Source organism: Saimiri boliviensis, chromosome 11 (assembly GCF_048565385.1).
Source record: "Saimiri boliviensis isolate mSaiBol1 chromosome 11, mSaiBol1.pri, whole genome shotgun sequence".
NCBI classification, from domain to species: Eukaryota; Metazoa; Chordata; class Mammalia; order Primates; family Cebidae; genus Saimiri; species Saimiri boliviensis.
In genome coordinates this window covers 14,217,110-14,240,409 of record NC_133459.1, presented here as the reverse complement: position 1 = coordinate 14,240,409, position 23,300 = coordinate 14,217,110, and the positions used below count along the sequence as shown (strand labels likewise).

General features: G+C 50.6%; 1 protein-coding gene across 8 annotated transcripts in view; it reads right to left on the bottom strand.

Annotated features, from left to right (window-relative positions):
• FHAD1 (forkhead associated phosphopeptide binding domain 1) overlaps positions 1–23,300 on the bottom strand; it is a 156,541-nt gene that overhangs the window by 27,332 nt on the left and 105,909 nt on the right. For all 8 annotated transcript variants that reach the window (XM_074380102.1, XM_039474472.2, XM_074380103.1 and 5 more), the window contains 7 exons: positions 21,029–21,136; positions 15,755–15,928; positions 13,475–13,700; positions 11,841–11,925; positions 8,215–8,321; positions 5,560–5,719; positions 3,406–3,535 (listed from right to left, as the gene is read on the bottom strand). In XM_074380102.1, coding sequence (XP_074236203.1) covers positions 3,406–3,535; positions 5,560–5,719; positions 8,215–8,321; positions 11,841–11,925; positions 13,475–13,700; positions 15,755–15,928; positions 21,029–21,136 — 990 coding nt within the window. The remainder of the gene's footprint in view (positions 1–3,405; positions 3,536–5,559; positions 5,720–8,214; positions 8,322–11,840; positions 11,926–13,474; positions 13,701–15,754; positions 15,929–21,028; positions 21,137–23,300) is intronic.

Genomic DNA, 23,300 nt, shown 5'->3' with positions numbered 1-23,300 from the left:
CTGGCTCTTTTATAATAATTTTAAAAATAAAAGTTTTGGTTCACTTCATGTATATACACATATAGCTAGATACAGGTACAGAAGATATTATCTATGTAGTATGAAGTGAACCAACATTATTAAAAAGCTGCCTATCCATCTATCTACTGGCCGACAGCAGTGACTGCATGCCAGACACTGTTTTAGGCAGGGGTGAGATCAGAGGGTGAGCAGACGAGTCCTTGCTGCTGTGGGCAAAGTTCTATGGGGCGGACAGGTAACAGACAGACAGGCGCACAGATACTCTGATTCCAGAGAATGATAAGTGCTCTCAGGAAAAGAAAGCAGAGAAGCGCAAAGGAGACATCTGTTTGTTCTTCCTTTGATGGTTCAAGTGCTCATCAAAGGCCTGTATGACACATCCCTGGCCCGGTGCTAGCCACACTGCCACCGGGGAACAGGGCCCGTGGCCTCCTTCAAGGGGCTCCACGGTGCTGTCCAAGTCCCCCTGGGATGGTCTCTACCCCCACCTCCATGTCCCCACCACTGTTCCCTCCCTTCCTTCCGGCTCTGCTCCACGTCTCCTCCAGCACAGGCCTCCCTCGCCACCCGACCCCAAAGAGCGCTCCTGCCCCCAGGTCACTCTGTGTGGAATCCTGCTGTGCCGTTCCTCAGAGCACTTATTCCCACTGGACATTTTGCCTGATCTTGGCTTGTTTATTTCCATGTCTCCCCTCCCAGATGATGGGTTCCGTGTGAGCAGCCTTTATCTCCTCTGAGGACTGTGCTACTCCCAGGGCCCAGTGCTGTATCTGAGCATAGTAGGTACTCAATCAATATGGAGCCTGCATGAACGGAGGTCAGAAACGAGCTGTAAAGGGCTTGCCCCGGCTTTCCGCCTGGGATCAGGGTGCCGTAGCTTCGTGGGAGAGGCACCCCACCCTGGCTGCGCTTAGTAGGGCCTTGCTTGTCCTCGGACCCTGGCTCCAGCCTGCTCACAGCTGCAAGGCTGCTTCCCTTCAGGGGCTGGCTCTACACTGGCCTTGGTCACCTCTTGAGGATGCGTGTTTGCCCTGGGAGTAAACAACCTGGAATGTTCTCCCTCTCTCTCTGTGTATAGCAGGGGGCAGGGGATACTGAGTTTTGGGGGTGTACGGGTAGCCACGGCATTGAGGCTGCATCACAGCCTGTGCTTGGCCCCACGTGACCCCTCCTCGAGGCTCTTCTGGGAATTGGTTTATTTGGAGAGAATGGAGATTCTTTCTCATACAACTCTTAAGCCCTCTGACCCGCTCTGGCTTAGAAAGCAGAAAGGAGCCCGAGAGAGGAAAACCATTCCAAGAAGGAACAAATACATTTTCCCTTTTATCTTGCAGTCTCCCTCCCCCATCCTCCTCCACTAATTCCACCACATAATATAAACTAAAAATCCAGGGCATCCCAGTTCAACAATCCAGTCCAACAGATGTGCACAGAGTCCAGGGGTGTTTGGTGTAGGTGGGCCCTGTGTGTCTCCTCCTATCCCCGGCATAGGGTCTGGCACACAGCAGATGCTCAATAGTCGCTGAATGAGTGAATGAATATGGGTCAGGTTCTGCTCTAAAAGCCTGGGATTCCAACAGGAGTGCCACACACTCCCTGCCCCATGGAGCTTACAGCCACGTGGACCTGCTGTAGCCACTCCCCTTCCTGGTCGCCCTGAGCAACCAGGAGACACTTGTGTGAAAGTGCTCTGGACAGTGATCCCTGCCAAGGACAGCTGGCTGGACCTCTAGCCCTTTCATTCAAGCTGTTTGTGGCCCTGGCTCGAGGCTGTCTGGCAGGGGAAGGGCATCTTTGAGTGCGCTGGAAAGCAAGCTGACACATTTGGCCTGGCTTCCCAGCAAAAACCCAATGCCCATTACTGGAACGCCAGGCTATCTAGGCTCAAAGAGCCTCAGGGAAAGAACAGTCCCAGGCTCCGGGAAACCCAGGGCCTTGAGGAACCACTGTACCTCACAATTGCATGCTGTGGATCACGGGAAGTAGCACAGCCCCAGCCATAGGGACAGAGTGTGAGCACTAGCTTCCAGGATGGCCCAGTAAAGGTTGTTTTCCCTCAAAGACGCGCTCCCTTCCGATGCTTCTGGGCCGGTGCACAGAACAGCTACCAAGACACAGCCATGGAGCACTCACCGCATAGCTCTTTGGGAAGGCAGTTTGGCCCCATCAAGCACAATTCAGGAAGAACAAATATATTAAATACAATGTCGCACAAGAGGACAAACAACCTAGGTGTCCATGCAGAGGGGACTGGTTAGAAAAAAGAAACACAGTAGAATTCCACACAGCCGTGTAAAAGGGTGAGGCAGATCTTCATATTCTCTCTCTCTCTCTTTTTTTTTTTTTAAGATGGGGTTTCACCATGTTGGTCAGGCTGGTCTTGAACTCCCGACCTCAGGTGATCCGCCCCCACCACCCCCTTGGCCTCCAAAGTGCTTGGATTACAGGCGTGAACCACCACGCCCAGCCCAGATCTTCATATTCTTGCAAAGATGCCCATTAAATAGTGTCTGTAAAAATAAACCCATGTTGCAAAATGTACATGGTTTGATATCATTAGCAAAAAAATTATGTACTAAACAAATATCTATATGGGACAGGCGTGGTGGCTCACACCTGTAATCCCAGCACTTTGAGAGGCCGAGGCAGGTGGATCTCAAGTCCAGGAGTTCAAGACCAGCCTGGATAACATGGCAAAACCTCAGCTCTACTGAAAATACAAGAATTAGCCAGGTGTGGTGGCATGCACCTACAGTCCCAGCTACTAGGGAGGCTGAGGCAGGAGGATCATTTGAAACTTGGGAAGTTGAGGCTGCAGTGAAGTTTGTGATTGTACCACTGCACTCCAGCCTGGGTGACAGAGTGGGACCTCGCCTTGAAATAAATATAAATAAATGAACAAGTAAATATCTATATGTATGGGTTTGTGTGTGTTTGTGTGTGTGTATTCAGGTGTGTATATACATAAAATCTGTTTCTCAACCAATCCATAAGGTGGGGATGGTCATTACTCTCAGAAAAGGGAACTGGGACACCGTAACCTCCCCAGGTTCATAGAGTTTCTAGGTGGAGGAGTTGGGATTCGAACGCAGGTGGAGTGAATCCACGCCTGATCTTCAGCCACTGCACCTTCTTGACCGTGTGAGAACGTGGAGGCCTCTGCGAGGGAAAGAGCTCATGGCACACACGTCACACTGTGGACAGCTGTGACCTCTGGTGACTGCGACTGAACAGGCAGGATTCTGCGATTTACGTTATACATTTCACACGGGCAAGTCATACTTTTGGAACTTAGGATGAAAATGTCTTCAAAAGGAAAGAAAGCCACCACTGGGCCCTGTCTTAACACGTCCTTCCAGGTGCTCAGGGGTGGGTGGCACTCACCTCTTGGCTGCTGGAGAAGACCTCGGTGTGGACTGGCTCTATCTGCACAGAGGTGTCACATGTCTGGGTCTTCCTGGGCTTCTGTTCCTTCTCTGTGTTCAGCTGAAGTCTGTGTTTCTCTTGGGAAGCCCTAGCGCAGAGAAGAGGCGGATGGCACGAGGTTCTGGGAACCACAAATTACTTTTGTACTCATTGGAAGACCAGGAAATGAAGCTCTATTTTTTTTTTTTTTTTTGAAATAGAGTCTCACTCTGTCGCCAGGCTGGAGTAGAGTGGTGCGATCTCAGCTCACTGCAATCTCTGCCTCCCGGGTTCAAGCATTTCTTCTGCCTCACCCTCCTGAGTAGCTGGGATTACAGGTGTGTGCCACCACACCCAGCTAATTTTTGTGTTTTTACTAGAGATGGGGTTTCACCATGTTGGCCAGGATGGTCTTGATCTTCTGACCTTGTGATCTACCTGCCTTGGTCTCCCAAAGTGCTGGGATTACAGGAGTGAGCCGGGGGTCCAGCCATGGAGCTCTATTTTTATAGGAAACATACAGACTTCAGTTTCCGGCTCCCAGATTTCTAGAGAATTCGGTTTCAGGGGACTCATGGGAGAGTGGCCAGGACAGGGAGCACCTGCCCTTGGTTCCTACACTGGGGCTGTGGACACCTGCTGTGGCTCTACAGGGACATTCACCGCATGCCCACTATTTCTGTCACTTTATGTGTGGCTAGCCCTTCTATTTCTCATAACAATCCCACAAGTTAGGTACTCTGCTTGTCCCATTTTACAGACAAGTAAAGAGACACACGGCAATCTGCCTGCAGTCACCTTGCTTGTGGAGGGTCTGGCCTCTGTTTTTTTTAGACGAAGTTTTGTTCTTGTTGCCCAGGCTGGAGTGCAATGGTGTGATCTCAGCTCACTGCAACCTCTGCCTCCTAGGTTCAAGCGATTCTCCTGCCTCAGCCTCCCGAGTAGCTGGGACAGGCGTGTGCCACCACGCCCAGCTAATTTTGTATTTTTAGTGGAGACGGGGTTTCACTTTATGTTGGCCAGGCTAGTGTCAAACTCCTGACCTTGGGTGATCAGCCCACCTCAGTCTCCCAAAGTGCTGGGATTACAGGCGTGAGCCACTGCACCCGGCCTAGGGTCTGGCTTTGAGATCAGGCAGCTGGGTCTGTAGTCTGTTCCTTTAGCAACTTTGTGAATCTGCTTTGGCCACGAGGCACAGGAAGCTACCAGATATCCACAAAACATCAATTTCACTCAAACTTTTTTGTGAAAACATGACCCATTTTAAAATATGGATAAGATTACAGGTAAAAATGCAAACTCACAGGTATTTTTAAAGATAAACTCATGGGACAATGATACTATTATATATTTTAAGCTGACATCTCCAGTTTATTCATTTGTTAAATAAATATTAATTTCCCTTATGTACTGGGAATCAACAGTGGGCAAGGTCTACAAAGACCCTGTCCTCGTGGGGAGGGCAGGCGATAAACAGGCAATGGGCCGGGTGTGGTGGCTCCCACCTGTAATCCCAGCACTTTGGAAGGCTGAGGTGGGTTGATTACTTGAGGTCAGGAGTTCGAGACCAGCCTGACCAACATGGTGAAACCCTGTCTCTACTAAAAACACAAAAAAATTAGCCAGGTGCGATGGCTCATGCCTGTAGTCCAAGCTATTCCAGAGGCTGAGGCACGAGAATGGCTTGAACCCAGGAGGCAGACGTTGCAGTGAGCCGAGACTGCTCCACAGCAGGGAGCAGAGTGAGCGAGACTCCGTCTCAAAACAAACAAACAACAACAAAACAACAACAACAACAACAAAACACAGGCAAAGGTAGCTTTGCTGTGTGCTAAGTGGTAGGTTAGGCAGAGTACAGGGGCCAAGGGAGCCCAGGCATGGCAGGATCCCTTGGTTATGTTTGGTGAGGGTGAATGAGGGATAGGCTTCCTGGAGGAAGTGGCTTTTAAGCAGAGACCTGTCATCCGGAAGATTGGACAAAGAAGTTTGAGAAGCACAGAACTAAGCAAAGCCACGAAACACGTATCATTCATTCATTCATTCAACTCCTCAAGCAGCATATACTAAGCCCTCTATCTGTGCAAGGCTCGGTGGCTCCCCACACCAGGAGAATGCCCACAACCACCACCCAACCTGAGTGCCTCCTTGAGGGCCTTCAGCTCCCAGTCTTTCTTTTCCACCAGGCTGTTCATCTGGGCCATCTTCTCCCTGAGCACACTCAGCTCCTTGCTCTGCTGCTGGACCAGTGCCACATTCCGCTCCAGTTCCATCTTCTGCTTCTCATTCAGCTCCCCTGGGAGTGACAGGAGGGCCGGTGAGGGGGGCTCCGCTAAGGGCCATGGCAGATCTGCCAGGCCTACAAGAACCACCAGGCAGGTCTGCCCCCGGGGAATTCTCAGGGGCTTTAGGAACAGCCAGGACGTCTCCTTGCACCTCAGCAAGTAACGGCAAGAGCACGCAACTGTCACCTGCTGGCGGCGGCACCTCCATGAGGTGCGTAGACTCCTGCCCCACCCTCGCCTTGCACCAGTGGATGCTGGCAGGGCTGCACTGGCGTCCCTTTGGCATTTCAGGGCACTCCAGCTGGCATTCGGCTGCCTGTTTCTGCATCTCTGCCTAAGGCCTCTGAAGTCCCCTCTGCTATATGGCCACCATACAGGGAGCAAATATCACTGAAGGGCTTGGGACAGGGGCAAGGTAAGAACAGAGCTGTGGCAACCTCCTGGCAGTGGCTGGTGCGGGCTGGAGTCTGCACCCCTTAGGTGGGGCAGCCTGGGCACCTGTGTTCTCCCTCACTCCCTAGCATTCCCAACCAAATTAAGCTCCAGTTGCCTCTGTGCCCACGTGACTGACCATGCACTCACTTCCTCTTCCTTCCAGTCTCCACCCTTCCCCGCTGCCGCTGTTTCCTGCCGGGATTACCTCGCAAATAAACTGCCTGCAGTGGAATGCTGCTCTCCGTGTTCGCTTCTGGGGAAGCTCAAACTCAGTTGCTTCTACTTAACATGACCTCAAATTTGTGTAGCCACCTTCAAGGTAGATACTTTTTTTTTTTTTTTGAGACAGTCTTGCTCTGTCACCCAAGCTGCGATCTTGGCTCACGGCAACTTCTGCCTCACGGGGTCAAGTGATTCTCCTGCCTCAGCCTCCTGAGTAGTTGGGATTACAGGCATGCACTACCGCGCCTGGCTAATTTTTGTATTTTCAGTAGAGAAAGGGTTTCACCATATTGGCCAGGCTGGTCTTGAACTCTTTATGCCTGTAGTCCCAGCACCATGGGAGACCAAGGTGGGTAGATCACTCAGGTGATCACTTGGGTGACCCACCCTCCTCAGTCTCCCAAGGTGCTGTGACTATAGGCGTAAGGTGGCTACTATGAACATCCCCACTTCACAGATGGAGAAACGGAGGCTCAAAGAGGTAAGGGATTTGCCTGAGGTCATGCAACTAAGAGTGAGCAGATACGGAATCAGGCTCAGCATCCCCTTCCTCGAAAACCGGACACTGTGGCCTCTACCCCACACTTTCTCATACCCTATTATGGAAAAAGCCATAAATGCGACAGCAACAGCTACAGGGAGCAAATCCTACTGAAGGGCTTGGGACGGATGCAAGATAAGAACATTCCTTTCCCTTCCTCCACTTCCCCAGGCTTAGTTCCATCTTCCAGCTCCTGCCTGTCTATCTGCGTCCTTCAGCTTGAGGGAGAGTAGGGCTGGGAAGGAGAGGCTGCTATCAGATGCAGGAAAGGGGGAGGCAGAAGTGAAAGGACGGAGATAGGAGGCGCGAAGCGGGAGTATGAAGGCAGCATTGTTTGGGTCTGTCCCGAACGGCGCAGAACTCAGTTGTTTCGCCCGACTCTGGGTAGCCACTGACGTCCACATCAATCCTAGGAAGAAGTCACGTTGTCTCTACTTGGCATCTGAGGAAGAGGAGGCCTGGAGAGACGCCCTTGCCCTCAGTCCCAAAGCTAGTGAGTGCTGGGCCTTGTGCAAAACGGCCTGCCGCAGGGAGAGCCCAGGACCGCCCTCCAAGCCTCTGCTTCCAGAAGCAAATCTGTGCTAAAGGAAACTTCTCCCTGAAGAAGAAAGTTGCATTTCAGTGCAGAGGTCCGAAGTCCTCTGGAGAATGTGCCCTGTGCCTTTTGGCATTGAGTCAGGGACTCAGTGGAGGATGGGAATCAGGGATATATCCAGGCTACAGCTTTTGCTGACCCCGAGTAATAAACAATGACAACAACAACACACAGTCAAAGGTAGCTTTGCTGTGTGCTAAGTCGTAGGTTAGACAGAGTGCAGGGGCCAAGGGAGCCCAAGCATAGCAGGATCTCTTGGCTATGTTTGGTGAGGGTGAGTGAGGGAGGGCTTTCTGGAGGAAGTGGCATTTAAGCAGAGACCTGTCATCTGGAAGATTGGACAAAGAAGTTTGAGAAGCACAGAACTAAGCAAAGCCATGAAACACATATCATTCATTCATTCACTCAACTCCTCAAGCAGCATGTACTGAGCCCTCTCTCTGTGCAAGGATCAAGCCTTGCCTGGGGTGCTGGGACAGCACAGGGAAGCAGGATTTCTTATGCTAAAGATTTCAACTCTTTTTTTTTTTTTTGAGGCAGAGTTTTGCTCTTGTTACCCAGGCTGGAATGCAATGGCGCGATCTCGGCTCACCGCAACCTCCGCCTCCTGGGTTCAGGCAATTCTCCTGCCTCAGCCTCCTGAGATTTCAACTCTTAAGCCTTATCTCTTTCCTTTTTCTAGTGGGTCAAGAGACACAAGAGATCGTTCAAACCTCTCAAATCTGACATTCTGCTGTGGGCTTCGGTGAGGTCTTTCCTTAACTTCATGATGACCTCCTGCTGAGACAGGATTTCCTTCTGAGCAGCCAGTAAGTCATCTCTGAAAATCACAAAAACAGGTGAAGTCAGTTCCACTCAAACTCCATGTTATTTCTTGAGTGTCAGGGAGGGACCGAGTACAAATGCAAAGAGATTCTCAATGGTCCATGCGATGCCAGTCCCAGCAAGGGACGAGGAGAGACTTCAAAATCTCCGAAACAAAAATGACTTTTTTGTTGCAACTTCATTTAAGAAAATACATTTAGGCCGGGCACTGGGCACGCACCTGTAATCCCAGCACTTTGGGAGGCCAAGACTGGAGGATCACTTGAGCCCAGGAGTTTGAGACCAGCCTGGGCAACATAAATCAGAACCCCATCTCTACAAAAAAAAAAAAAAAAAAAAAAAATTCGGCCAGGCACAGTGGCTCACACCTGTAATCCCAGCACTTGGGGAGGCTGTGACGGTGGATCATGAAGTCAGGAGTTTGAGACCAGCCTGACCAACATGGTGAAACCTCGTTTCTACTAAAAATACAAACATTAGCTGGGCGTGGTGGCACGAACCTGTAGTCCCAGCTACTCAGGAGGCTGAGGCAGGATTGCTTGAACCCAGGAGGCGGAGGTTGCAGTGAGCCAAGATTGTGCCACTGCGCACCAGCCTGGCGACAGAGCGAGATTCCGTCTTAAAAAAGAAAAAAATTAGCCAGGCAGAGTGATGTGTGGCTGTTGTCCCAGCTACCTGGGGAGGCTAAGGTAGGAAGACTGCTTGAGCACAGGAGTGGAAGGGCGCACTCCAGCCTCGGTGATAGGGCAAGACCCTGTCTCTAAGAAAAAATAAAGAAAGAAAAAGGAAAATCCATTGAGATAGAACAATGGATCTGGCTGAGTTGAGTGTGAGGCTCAAATATGCCTGTGTGAGAGTGACACCCGCCACCCACCATCACGAACTGACGTGCCTGTGGGTTTCTGATGGTGGCGGGAGAGGGGAAGGCGACTTTGAGGAGGTTCAGGGATTCTTCGGGGACAGGGAAGAAGGAGAGGAAGACAGTGTGGCTTTCTTCTCTCATCAGCCTCTTTGACTTCCGGGTGGAGAGAGGCGGGGCTGGATGTGAATGAATGGTGTCCTTGGGGGAGCCAGCAGAAAAGTGGCCTCGGTAACCAGGCAAGCAGCGGGGACAACTCCCCACCACCCGCCGAGGGCAGCACACCATTGGCACCCTGAGACTCAGAATGGTTGATGGGAGCGGGGCTGTGCCCAGTGGAGGGGTGAAGGGCGCCCAGCAGGAATGGCAGGGGAGGCGCCCTGCGGGGGTATTTGAATGGAAGAACACAGGGTGCGCATCTCAGTGAGTTGGGAAACCGCAGCCTTGGGGAGACGGGTCGTGTGTGCTGCAGGGAGGAGGTCTTGCCCTTCTGGAAGCGGTTTAGGACCCTTAGTCTTGGGGCAGGTATCATTGCCACTTCATTTGAGTTCACAGGCTTTTGAAATCCAGGCTCTTCTTATATAGACTTCATTTTTAAATGTATTTTTAATTTTTTTGAGATGGAGTCTTGCTCTGTTGCCCAGGCTGGAGTTCAGTGGTGCAATCTCGGCTCACTGCGACCTCCACCTCCTGGGTTCAAGTGATTCTCCAGCCTCAGCCTCCCAAGTAGCTGGGACTATAGACGTCCACCACCTGCCTGACTCATTTTTGTATTTTTAGTACAGATAGGCTTTCACCATGTTGGCTAGGCTGGTCTCAAACTCCTGACCTCAGGCGATCCACCCACCTCAGCCTCCCAAAGTGCTGGGATTACAGGCGTGAGCCACCGTGCCCGTGCCTGGCCTTATACAGACTTTTGAAGTTACTGTGTTTATTATGAATTAAAGTAAAACATTGGCAAGTTGCATGTCAAACAAACACACAAAAAGACTGGCGATCATCACAATGAAAATAACTACATATATATAGTATATTTTCTTTGTGCGTGCATGTGTGTGTGCGCACGAGTGTGTCCTTGGCTGCAACCACAAATCTTCCAACTTGAGGACAGAACCTTAGAACTCAAGCCTGCTCACACTCTGAGGAAGTGGACCACAGCAGAGCCAGGCAGTGCCGACGCTTCTCCAAGTCATGGGACCACTGTTTCTAGAGTTTCAACAGGAGGAGGAGTCGGGAGCTTTTCACAATGGGGAGGCTGCATATCCCTGTCTCTCTGTAAAAACCCTGTGATGTCAGACTTCGGTCACTAGAATTTGGTGCAAGGGTGAGGCAGATGGTTCTCCTGTTTGGGGACTTCTGAATCCCTCCCCTGCGTCCCATCAGCGCCTCCTTCTTTACATGCTGCTTTCTGGATCTTTCCCATTCATACATTTGTTTCTCTGAAAACTGTCGGTTCTTTGAGGATAGACACTGGCTCTAGGGTCAGGAGAGTTGAGGTCATTTATTTAAGATCATTTAGCCGATTCCTCAACTTCTCACCCTATAGGACCGCACCCCACCAAGTGGTCTCCTGTTTGCAATCTCTGCTTATAACACCTACTTGGGAAAAACAGCTAATAAAAGTATGTACAGCCTTACTTCACAAACATGGAAGCTAAGCGTCAGGGAGGCGGTGTGACTTGCCCGGGGTCACATGGCTAGAAAGTGTCCAGTTGGAATCTGCTATGTTTTGAATGTCTGTCCCCTCTAAATCTCAAGTTGAAACTTAGCCCCCAATGTGGCAGTATTGAGAGGCAGGAAGCAATTGGGTCATGAAGGCGCAATTATGGATTAATGGATTTGTGGACTACTGGGTCAGTGGATTAATGGGTTATGGTCGCAGTGGGACTGTGGATTTATAAAAAGAGGAGGGGAGACCTGAGCCAGCACGCTCAGCCCCTGGCCACGTGATGCCCTGCACCGCTCCCAGACTCTGCATAGAGTCCCCAACAGCAGGAAGGCCCTCACCAGATGCAGCCCCTCAGCCTGGGACTTCTCAGTCTCTGTAACTGTAAGAAATGAGCTTCTTTTCTTTCCTTTTTGAGATGCAGTCTCACTCTGTCACCCAGGCTGGAGTGCAGTGGTGCGATCTCGGCTCACCGCAACCTCTGCCTCCTGGGTTTAAGTGATTCTCCTGCCTCAGCCTCCTAAGTAGCTGGGATTACAGGTGCCTGCCACCACGCCTGGCTATGTTTTTTTATTTTTAGTAGAGACGGGGTTTTACCATGTTGGTCAGGCTGATCTCGAACTCCTGACCTTGTGATCTGCCCACTTCAGTCTCCCAAAGTGCTGGGATTAAAGGCATGAGCCACCGTGCCCGTGCCTGGCCAGAAATGAACTCATTTTCATTATAAATTACCCCATTTTGGGTATTCTGTTATAAACAGCAGAAAACAGATGGGGAGGGTCTGAATGCAGCTCCACCTAACTCTTTCCACGACACCGCCTGCCTTGCTGAAGGAATGGGGAAATGTAAGCAGCACTGGGAAGGCAGCAGGCTCCGCTCCTTGTTTGGCTTCTGACAATATGGCCCCGGTAGGGGCTGGTTTCCTGTTTGCCCCCACCCAGCTGGCACCCGTGAGAATGCCTGGCGCTCACACACCCACAGGTACTCACATCAGGTGTTCGCACGCCATGTCTTTGGCACTGCTGTCCGTCATGGGAGCCACCGGAGGGTCTTGGGGCCTTTCCTCCTTGTGGGCTGTAGTAGAGGGACACGTGAATGTTGTGAGAGGAGGCCGTCCTTCCCCTTTGCTTACAAACGCACCTGTGTCTTTCACAATTTGCAAATCCTGCCTCCACCTGCGGCGCTCTCCGCCTTGTGAGACCCGCACGTGTTCCGAGTCACGGGCTGAGGGCTCTCCCCAAGTGTGTGGCTATGTGACCTTCCCAGCTACTCTAGAAGGCAGGGATCCTCAAGTCCACTCACAGACAATGAAAGGGACACCAGAGTGATGGAAGCTGCCGGTGACCGCTCAGCTAAGCTGGTGAGCCGTGCGGCCTCAGCCCCTGGTCCCACCGCCTGCCCACCTCTCCCAAAAGAAGAGTCTGTGTTTAGGGCCTTCCTCTCCTGGCCTCCCACACCTCAGTGCACTGCCTCTGGTGTCCTGGCTCACCGCTCAGTCACGTGTTCACTCACCTGTTTACTCCTTCAACAAACATTTGTGGAGTGCACACTGGCCTAAGTTGTGGGGGTCACAAAGATGCAGTCGCCCGTCAGGTCCCAGCTCGATCTCAAACACCCTCCCTCTGACCTGGACTCTGGGTTGGGAAACGGAACCCCGCTCTTTGTCCTCATCACAGTGCCCTATTCATCTGGGATCACCTGTCAGGGCAATAATTTTGTTACGAGGGGGACAAAAACTGGCTGGTCCATCACTGGATCCTGAGTGCCTACATGAGACTGGAACATCACAGAAGCTCCACCGAGAGAGATGAATGAATGAATGAATGAATGAAGTCCTGATGGCCTGCCAACTTGCTGGGGACTAGAGCTGTGTTTCTTAACCAGGAGCGAGTTTGCCTCTAGGGGACATTGGGCAATGTCCGGAGACATTTTTGGTTGTCACAACTGGGGTAGAGGTGCCACTGGCATCTGGTGGGTGGAGGCCAGGGGGTCTGCTAACACCCGGCAGTGCCCAGGATAGTCCCATCCATGAAAAAATGATCCTGCCCCAAATGTCAACAGTGCTGAGGCTGGGATACCCTGGCCCCAGTCCTCTACTTCCAGAACTTTCTCCAAGAGCTTAATATCTTTACAATAATACAACTTCCCTTGGCCATCTGGGGCCAACAAGTGCTCACAAGTCTGAGTTCTTTTTTCAGCCTCTTTTGGGATTATTTTTTATGGGAGAAATCCTGGCTGCCAATGAAAGTGCATTGGTCGAGATGCAAAAGGTCGATGGCAGAGAGAAGCCTTTGAAAGGCCCCTGCACGAGCTGTTTTTGTGTGGAAATGATGATTCCACTTCGCACTGCTCTCGATGGCCCTGACAGCCCTGGTAGCCTGCGTGTCTCGCCGGCTCACTGGGTCGGCACAAAGGATGTCCCAACTCATTGCTATGACTTCTGCTGAACCTGGGCCTCGGAGGGCTTCTGATATCGTTGTGTGACAAGAACAAAAGGGGGCCTCAGGGAATGAATGGGCTTTTGAATGAGGTGCTTTTCTTAACCATCAGCCTGTTGGGACCCAGGGGACAATCAGAACCTGCCCCTAACACTAAGATTTCCTTGGCCTCCCTTTGGACTTGCCTGGATCGTTGTCCTTCAACGTTGCAATCTCGCCTTCTATTTTTTTATGGTGCTGAGTGACCTTCTGGAGTCTCTCCTCAAGACTCACAATGGTCTGGGAGTGCTGTTTGATTTGCTCTTTATATTCCAGGATCTCTTCTTCAAACCCGTATCTCTGCGATTCCTGCTCATCCTGGAGTGCCTTTACCCTCTGCTGCTGCAGGATTAGCTGGTTTTCCATCACGATCTGGGAAACAGTATCATTCGGTGTGATCTTGGGAGCTGGATATGACAACAAGAAGAATATGCCCCCTCTGCACACACACAGGGGCTAACCTGGGCCCCACCCCAGGGCCTTAGCACGGGCTGTTCCCCTTGTAAACTTCTTCCCCAGCTCCTTGCATGGTTGACTCCTTCTTGACTTTCAGGGCTCAGCTCCAGCGTCACCTCCTCTGAGAGGCCCTCCCTGACCACCTATCGGGAGCAGCCCCAGACACTTTCTCTTCCAGTGTCTGTTTCATTGTCCCTGAAGCCTTTAATCTTGTTTGTTTCTCATGCCCACTAGAATGTAAACTTCATATCAGCAGAAATGTGTCTTTTTCTACTTACTGCTATGCCCACAGCATTTGATGTTTGATAAATATTTGTGGAATTAATGAGTGAATAATTTCATAAGAAAAAGTGAATGAATTTGCATTTCTTTCTTTCTTTTTTCTTTTTTTTTTGGAGACAGAGTCTTGTTCTGTCACCCAGGTTAGAGTGCAGAGCATGATCTTGGCTCACTGCAACCTCCGCCTCCTGGTTCAAGTGAAACTCCTGCCTCAGCCTCCTGAGTATGTGGGACTATAGGCATGCATCGCCACATTCAGCAAAATTTTGTATTTTTTTTTTTCAGTGGAGATGGGGCTTTGCCATTTGACTAGGCTGGTCTCGAACTCCTGACCTCAGATGATGCACCCACCTTGACCCCCAAAAGTGCTGGGATTACAGGTGTGGCCACTGTGCCCGGCCAGAACTTGTATTTCTTAAAAAAAAAAAAAAAAAAAAAAACAACAACAAAACAAAACAACTTGCATTTCTTAAAAAAAAAAAATTACTGGTGATCCCCGAATGGCAAATCAGCTGCTTTCCCACGCCCATTCCCTCCCGAGGCTCCCCTTGGTGTTTCCACGTCAGCACCTCCTCCTCGCTGCCCACCTGCTCCTCCAACCTCACCCTGTCCTGCTCCCCATTCCCGGGTGACACGCTGGGCCATGGCCTCTGATCTCCCCATGACAGGTACATTCTTTGCCCGAGACGCTCGCTCTTCCAAGGACCCTGCCTAGGAGGTTGCCTTCCAGATTAGGCTCTCGTCTTGCTTTCTTTCCCAAAACTACTTCGTACCCAAAGCTGCGGGGCTTTTGAACTTTGACGCCCTATCCTTGGCTTCCTCCTCGTCTCTCCTCTTCTCCAAAAGAAGATTGCCCCAAGGAACCCCCCCACCCACAATGATCCCAGACCTCCAGACTCCCATTCCTATGCTGTCCCTAAGCCATCATGTCCCCAGGCGCCCTGGCCAGAAGCGTGCGGTCTCCTCTGGCACTGTCCTCTCCTTGGCGCTCACGTCCCGCCAGCCATCATCAAGTCCTGCCATTGTAACTGCCTCCGGCGACTCCCTCCCTCCCATGTCTCCCCCCGCCCCCACCAAGGTCAGGTCCTTATGATTCTGGTCTATACCACGTGCCACACCCTCATGAAATTTACTTTGGCCTCTTCTGACAGATTAACCTGCATTACTTCCTTGCCCAGAAACCTGTCGGTTGAACGTATGGAGGACAGAATAAACGCAACATCCAGCCCTGGTTGTGGAGGGCCTCGAATGCCGAGTCTACGCTTTAACACACTGTCTTAAAGCCAGTGGAATAGTCACTGATCGCTAAATCCTGAGTGTTCTCCCTGATCCTGCGAGGACCCTGAAATACGTCTCAGAACACCTTGCAGAGAGGGCATCCTAGTTCTGTGTACCTTTCACTCTAAACCAATACTTCTCATTAGGGGGCAATTAAGGGACACTTGGCACTGTCTGCATTTTTGGTGACCACAACTGCAGGGAGAGGGCTTCTGGCAGCCGGTGGGTAGGGGACAGGGATGGTGCTAAATAACCTAAGATGCTCAGGACAGCCCCTGCAGGAAAGAGGTACTTGGCCCAGAGCATCCGCAGTGCTGAGGCTGAGAAGCCCCTGCCCAAACCACACATTCTCACAGCCCCGTCATCCTCCATGGAGAGAAAAAGTCTCCCGCTCCCGGAAGGCAGCCACCTACCATTTTTGCCTTGGCGGTTTCCAGTTCAGCTAATGTTTCATTTAATTGCAAGGCGAGGCTCTCCGCTTTTAGACTTTCAGTTGCCTTTGTTTTCTGAATCTCTTCAACCATGGCCAGTGCGTCACTTAATTTATTATTTAAAACATCCTGTTTTTGCTCTTTTAATTCCATTTCCTACACAAAAAACAAGTAGCAAAATAACAGAGATTCAGGAATACATACTTACCCAGGTCCCTTCTCCCCGACCTTCAGTGAGGGGGCAAAGTCTGCTCTAATTATTCTTGTTGATGATCCTTTGAAAGTAGAAAGTCCATGCCTTCTCTGGAAGGTTCCAATTATTATAGAACTTGTCTTTATATTCAGCGGAGATCTGTCTCCTTGTGATTTCTGGTCTCCGAGTTCAGTTCTGTCACCTGGAGCTCGTTGAGTACATTTTATTTCTCTTTTATGAGACAGCCCTTTAAATATTTGAGGAGGGCTGTCATGTCTGTCTCTAAATCTGTTCTCCGGGATGAATGTGCTGGGTCCCTTCTCTCCTTCACTGTGTACCTGCCTCCAGGATACCCCGTTTCCTCCAGGGCTCCAGCAGCCCTGTCCTGGGCACCTCTTGTCCCTCCACCTGGAACATATTCTTTTGCTCTTTCAAAGTCAACATTCTATTCTTCTCCTTGAGCCCTTCCTGCAATAATGTGGCGTGTGGGCTTCTTGACTGGCACTGTGCTGGCCATCTTATCAATATTGTCTAATCCCATTTCAAATGTATTTGCAGTCCTGGGCATTGTTCAGCTCTGTTGGTGGAGGGGCAAGCTGCTGTGACCTTTTACATAGTCATTCAGGAACGTGTCCTGTGAGCCTGAAAATCATGCATGTCCTGTGACTCAGCAACTACACTTTAGGGAATCTTTCCTAAGGACATAGAAACCGACGCACAGGGTGTGTCAGCCGAGCATCTTCTGCACTAGAGAAGACCGAGAAGCCACCCTGTACCCCGGCCACAGGGGAGGAGGAAAGAAATCAGGTTCCATCCAGCACACTGCAAACCCAGGCCACAGAACATGGTTCCATGCCACTGAGACACTCTATGCAAAATTCAATCATTCAAACTTTTTTTTTTTTTTTTTTTTTTTTTTTTTAGATGGTGTCTCACTCTGTTGCCCAAGCTGGAGTGCACTGGCACAAACTTGGCCCACTGCAACCTCCACCTCCCGGGTTCAAGAGATTCTTCTGCCTCAGCCTCCTGAGTAGCTGGGATTACAGGCACCCACCACTGTGCCCGGCTAAGTTTTGTATTTTTAGTAGAGATGGGGCTTTGCCATGTTGGCCAGGCTGGTCTTGAACTTCTGACCTCAGGTGATCCTCCCACCTCGACCTCCCAAAAGTGCTGGGATTACAGGTATGAGCCACTGCGCCTGGCCAAAATCATTCAAACTTAAAGCAGTTGAAACCTTAAATTATTTTGAGGCTCGAGAGGAATGCGGCTGTGTGGCCTGGGTCACGTAGCACACACCCACAACTTCTGTTCCTTTCTGTAAACGAGTGGGGTAAGGCTCCTTCAGATGACCACCCCTCATCCTGGAATGTTAAAGCAATTTTCCCAAGAATGTAGCAAGCTGTAACCAACCAAAGGGCTGTAACTGCAGGTGCTGACCTTGTGTGGACACTGCGATCCTGCTCACTGCTTATCAAAGTGAAACCTTCACCTCTCTGCTTTGAAACGCTGACCCATTCTTTTGGAGTCTGTTTTCTGGGTTGCTGTCCTCAAGCTCTGAGCCTGAATAAACTCTATACTTAGACAATCTTATGATTTAAGGTTGACACGTCATATGTTAAATATCAAAAAGAGCATCCAAAGCAGTGTGCACGGTGTCACTGTAAATCTCTAGCTTCATAATCAATCGGTATTTATCGACGTCGATGTTGGGGCTCAACACAAAGGCGGTCTGGAAGGAATCACGTCAAAATGTCGATAGCGGCAACTCTGCTCAGTGCACTCTGTTAGTTATTATTTTCTTCGGAGTGATTTTCTGGTTTCTTATTTTTTTTTTTTAAGTTTTCTAGAATGACAGGTGTGTTTTTTTGTAATCAGGAAAGAAAACATTTTTTTTCAAAAAATAAAATACCTATGCTGTTTTATTGTTATTCCCACGAGCCTCACCCAGGAGCTGCTGTATCCTCCATGTACCTCCGCTGAACTGGGTCTGATTCTTGTTCAGGGTCTTAACCTTACTGTTACTGTTGGGAAATCCCACAGCAGACCACATGCAGACCTGGCCGAGGAGGTGCTCACTGGGGACACAGGCAGGCATCCCACAGAAGAGCTTGTTATACGCAGCTCAGTGACGCACCCCAGGTGTCTCAGAGAATCCACAACAAACTGCACTTGTTTCTTTGAAGAGCTGTGAAGCGGCCCTGCTATGGGAACTCACACAGCCTGGCATCTCTGCTCCCTGCCAGCTTCTCAGCAGCTTGTCCAAGGACAGAAGAACAAAGTTCACCGGCCCCAATGCGCTTGAAATTACTTTATTCTCTCCTCTCTCCCTTTTCCATGTTGCCTATATAGATGGAACCAATCTTTGCTCTTCTGTGTATACAAATAATGTGCACACTAACAACTCTCTGAGCGTACTTGTGTTTCCTTGGATTTTCCTGGTAAATGGGGAGTCCCTGGGCTGGGTCCTGTTCCTGCTCATGTAGGGTGATGCCACCTGTCTACATTGAGGGCTGCCATAAGACCCCACCTTCTTCTTCTTTTTTTTTTTTTTCGAGAAGGAGTCTCACTCTATTGCCCAGGCTGGAGTGCAATGGCATGATCTTGGCTCACTGCAACCTTTGCCTCCCTGGTTCAAGCGATTCTCCTGCCTCAGCCTCCCAAGTAGCTGGGATTATAGGCATGCACCACCACGACTGGCTAATTTTTGTATTTTCAGTAGAGACGAGGTTTCACCATGTTGGTCAGGCTGGGCTTGAACTCCTGACCTCAGGTGATCCACTGGCCGTGGTCTCCCAAAATGCATGAGCCACTGCGCCCAGCCGAGACCCTACCTTCTGGTGTCACTGTTCTAAGGATATTGCTGAGAAGGTTGCTTGTTGCAGAATCCTCTACATAATGACCCTTAGGAGAGATTCTCGCTGGTCTAGTTCCAAGAATGGTCATATTTCCATGAGTGGTTGGTCCATTTTTGTCTGGTAAACTGTGCAGCCAGCTGGGTTTTCCCTTGCACTGTAACTGCTAGAGTAAAAATTGTGACTCATTCATTGATTTCATGATATACTTTTTTTTTTTTTTGCATTAGTCTCATTCCCGATCCATTTCATGTCCCAACTTACCTACCTTTAATGCTTTAACCTCTCCTTTTCGCCTACCCGTAGTGTGTTTCATGGGTGATCCACGGTCCATCATTTGGAGGACATGGCTGCTTGGGAAGAGACTGCCTCTCTCAGGCTCACCCACAGCCTGCAGCACGTGCCTCCCTGCAGGGGTCCTCTGTGACCGTGATGGCTCTGGGCTGAGAAGTCCCACATCACTTCACCCAACTCTCATCTGCCTTCTCTGGACACATGGCCAGTTACTCAACGACCCTCTTAGAGTGGCGTCCAGGGCTGACGGGTCCTCCTGACTATCCTCCCTAGAGCAGCATTGTTTAAAGTGCATCAGCACCATGGGCTGCTTATGAAACATGCAGATTCCTGAGTCTGTCCTCCACAGGGGATCAGAATTTCTTGGGTTGTGGTCCAAGAAACAGGCATTTAAAATAAATTCCCCCAAGATTCGAATGCATGCTAATGTTTGCAAACCTTTCTTTGAAGAAAATGATCCCAGTTTGATGTGAATAGAGACCTTTTTAGTCCTAGCTGGTCCCGAAAATCCTTTGAAGTCATAGTCACCTACATTTAAGTTTAACCCATTATTGCCAGGATGCATGTTTGTCACCTGCTTTGACTTTGACATATTGGTCATTGTGTGTGTGTGTGTGTGTGTGTGTGTGTGTGTGTGTGTACCTTGTACTGCTGGGACCAAGCAGAAGCCAATTATGCCCTATTGCTTATGAGGTACCTGCAGGGTAAGACAGGGTCATGGGCAAAATCCACTTCTATTCCTACTGCATTTACAATTCTCAGTGATAACAGTAAAGATGGCCAGGTGTGGTGGCCCATGCCTATAATGCCAGCACTTTGAGGGGCTCAGGCGGGTGAATCACAAGGTCAGGAGTTTGAGACCAGCCTGGCCAATATGATGAAACCTCGTCTCTACTAAAAATACAAAAAAAAAAAAATTAGCTGGGCATAGTGGCGGGCACCTGTAATCCCAGCTACTAGGGAGGCTGAGGCAGGAGAATTGCTTGAACCCGGGAAGTGGAGGTATTAGTGAGCCGAGATCACACCACTGCACTCCAGGCCTGGCGACAGGATGAGACTCTGTCTCCAAACAAAAACAAAAACAAGAACAGTAAATGCATTTTGATTATGAAGGTGATGATAATCATGATGACAAGCTCTGCTGGGAAAACTGATATCAAAGTGATCAGAAACCCAGGTGTCTGTACCCTAGCATCTCCTCTATTTTTTTTTTTTTTTTTTTTGAGATGGAGTCTTGCTCTGTTGTCCAGGCTGGAGTGTAACGGCACAATTTTGGCTCATTGCAACCTCCACCTCCCAGGTTCAAGTGATTCTCCTGCTTCAGCCTCCCAAGCAGCTGAGATTATAGGCACCATCATGCCCAGCTAATTTTTGTAATTTTAGTAGAGATGGGGTTTCACCATGTTGGCCAGGGTGGTCTTGAACTCTTGACCTCAGGTGATCCACCTGACTTGGCTTCCCAAAGCCCTGGGCGCCCGGCCAGCATCTCCCCTCTTATGCCAGGCAGCTGAGCCCACACGAAGCTGAAGTGCAGTAGAGAGGGAGAGGTGATGATTTAGGGTTCGGGAGTCAGACAGTCCTGGCTTCGGATCCTGCCCCTCCACAGCCACGAGCTCATCATGCTAACCTGGGCAGCTGACACGTCCCCGTGGAGTGCTGGGTGCTGGGCGCCTCTCCATGTGTTCTGTGTGTATAACTGCAGTCATGTCTCACAAAAGCTCAAGGAGATTGATCTGTGGGTATCATCTGCATTTCATAAGTGGGGAAACTAAGGCATCGAGATGGTAGAGTACTTGCCTAAAGTCCCACTTTAGGCCAGGGATGGGGAGAGGTAGGATTTGAACCCACAGCCTGGCCCCAGAGCACTGCCTTGCACCCTGCTGGGCCCTCTCATCTCTCCCTCCCTGCGACTCATACCTCCTTCTGCTTGGTTACGCGATTCTCCAGGTCTTGCGCCTTTTTCTTTTCCTTCTCTATGGCCTCCTTTGCTTTGCGTTTCTCGTAGGCAAGGCTGCTCTCTGAGATCTGGAAGTCAATGGAAGTCGTTTGAGGGCCTGTGCCCTCAAAGGGAGACGACACCGTAAAGGGAAACCACGTTGAGTCACCATTGAAGCCACCAAGTCAGGGTTTGGGAGAAAGATCTCAAAGAGCAAAGCGCCCACTGGGGACAGAGGTGAAAACCGTGGCACGCCCGCCCTGGTGAGAACCTGGGAGCCATATCTTAGTCTTGTGCGTAAAGTAGTGAGTCATCATTCAAGATCTCAGGGCTGGTGTTCAGGAAGTGACATGCTGGTGAGTGGTTGGGTCCTGCTGTTTGGTGTTGAGTCACTGAATAAACCGGGATGTGTTGGCACCAATGCTGGCCTTTGTTGGAAGTACCTGGCTCTTCGGGAGGTGGGGCAGGAGAGAGAATACTGGGACGTGCCTTCTGTCCCTGCAGACCCATGCCAAAGGAGGACCCAGGCAGCCACTTCCAGTCTACAAAGGCATGGGTTTCCAAAATTCCTGTGTAGGTCAGTTTAGAGCTGAGAACACAAACCCCACAGACTTGGTGATGGGGAGGGCGTTGGACACCAGACTCTCCTGTGCAAGCCCTGGGAGGTAAACAGTTAGGGTGGGCTCGAAAAACGCTATCCGCAGCCAGCTGTTGAAACTCCTGCAATTATACTCCCTCCCCACCAACATAAAGTTCACAAGAAAAGCATTTTAAATATACGTGTATATGTACAACAGAAGACCAGAGGGGTATGTACTGAAATGTAAATGACGTTTATTTGGGGGGAAATGGGATTATGGCAACCTTTTTTTTTTTTTTTTTTTTTTTTTTTTTTTGAGATGGGATCTCGCTCTGTTGCCTAGGCTGGAGTGCAGTGGTGAGATTTAGGCTCACTGCAGTCTCTGCCTCCCAGGTTCAAGCAATTCTCCCACCTCAGCCTCCCAAGTAGCTGGGATTACAGTTGCACCACCACATTTGGCTAATTTTTGTATTTTTAGTAGAGACAGGGTTTCATCATGTTGGCCAGGCTGGTCTTGAACTGCTGACTTCAGGTGACCCACCTGCCTCCGCCTCCCAAAGTGCTGGGATTTCAGGTGTGAGCCACTGCCTGGCTGTAGCCTGAGCTTCAGGACCCCATCCCTGGCCCGTATGGATAAGGGAGGCTCTGGGGGCAGCGGTGACCACAGTGTGGGTCCCACCCCTTAGTGAGGCTGTTCCCGTGTCTGTGCTCCCTCTGCCTACCTGGACTCTGACCTCGCTTCCTTCATGGGCTTGGCATCATCCCACTGCCAGGGGCTTTGCTTAAGGCTGCGCAGCCCCCACCCTGCCGTACCCACTCAACCGCCCATCCCACCTGATGCATCCCAAGCCACAGATGTACTGACTCCTCATATTACACCTTTAGGGCGGTTCTGCCACCAGACCCACATGACAGATGAGGGCACAGAGAGGGCAAGGGGCTTGCCCAGGGTCACACAGTCTGTTAGGGCAGAGCTGAGAATTGAGTCCGGGATGGACCCTTTAGCTCCGCACCGTCTGCGGCTCCTTCCCCGCCTCTCCCACCTGTTTCCCTCCCCTGTGCCCTGGCGCCTCCCATCTTGGGCCAGCTTTGGTTTCATTCCTCACCCAGTCTCCCCTGTCTGCCTCCTGGCGAGCTCGGTCCTGACCGTCACACCTGTGTCACTTTATCCAGTGGTCCTCTCTGCCCCAGGCTCCTTTTCCCTTCCAGTTCTCACTGGAATGTCACTTCCTGAGTGGTCCCGCCCGCGGGCACTCTCTCCAGCCTGCTCCTCAGCTTTGGTTTTGTGGCCCTGGTGCGGCCCCTGCTTCTGCGGGATGTCTGTCTCCCCAGCGCTAGGATGGAAGATCAGGGCAGCCTGGCCCTGGTCTGTCTTGCTCACTACGGTGTCCATGGCACCCAGAACCGGGCCTGGCACATGGTGGATGAATGAAACTGAAATTGGTGGGTGGATAAATGAATATTTATGGGCAGATGAATGAAACTGAATTGAACCATCAGAGCCATCAGTTCTGTTTCTAGAAGTTCTGTGGGGGCCGGCATGTGTGTGTCTGTGCCACCTCTATTCCCAAAGCCCAGCTCATGGAGATGCCATCGTGGGTCCCTGAGTGACCTCCTCCTGACCACCCCTCCCACCCCCGGCTTTTAATTCCGGGCTGTGACCGAGGCACCTG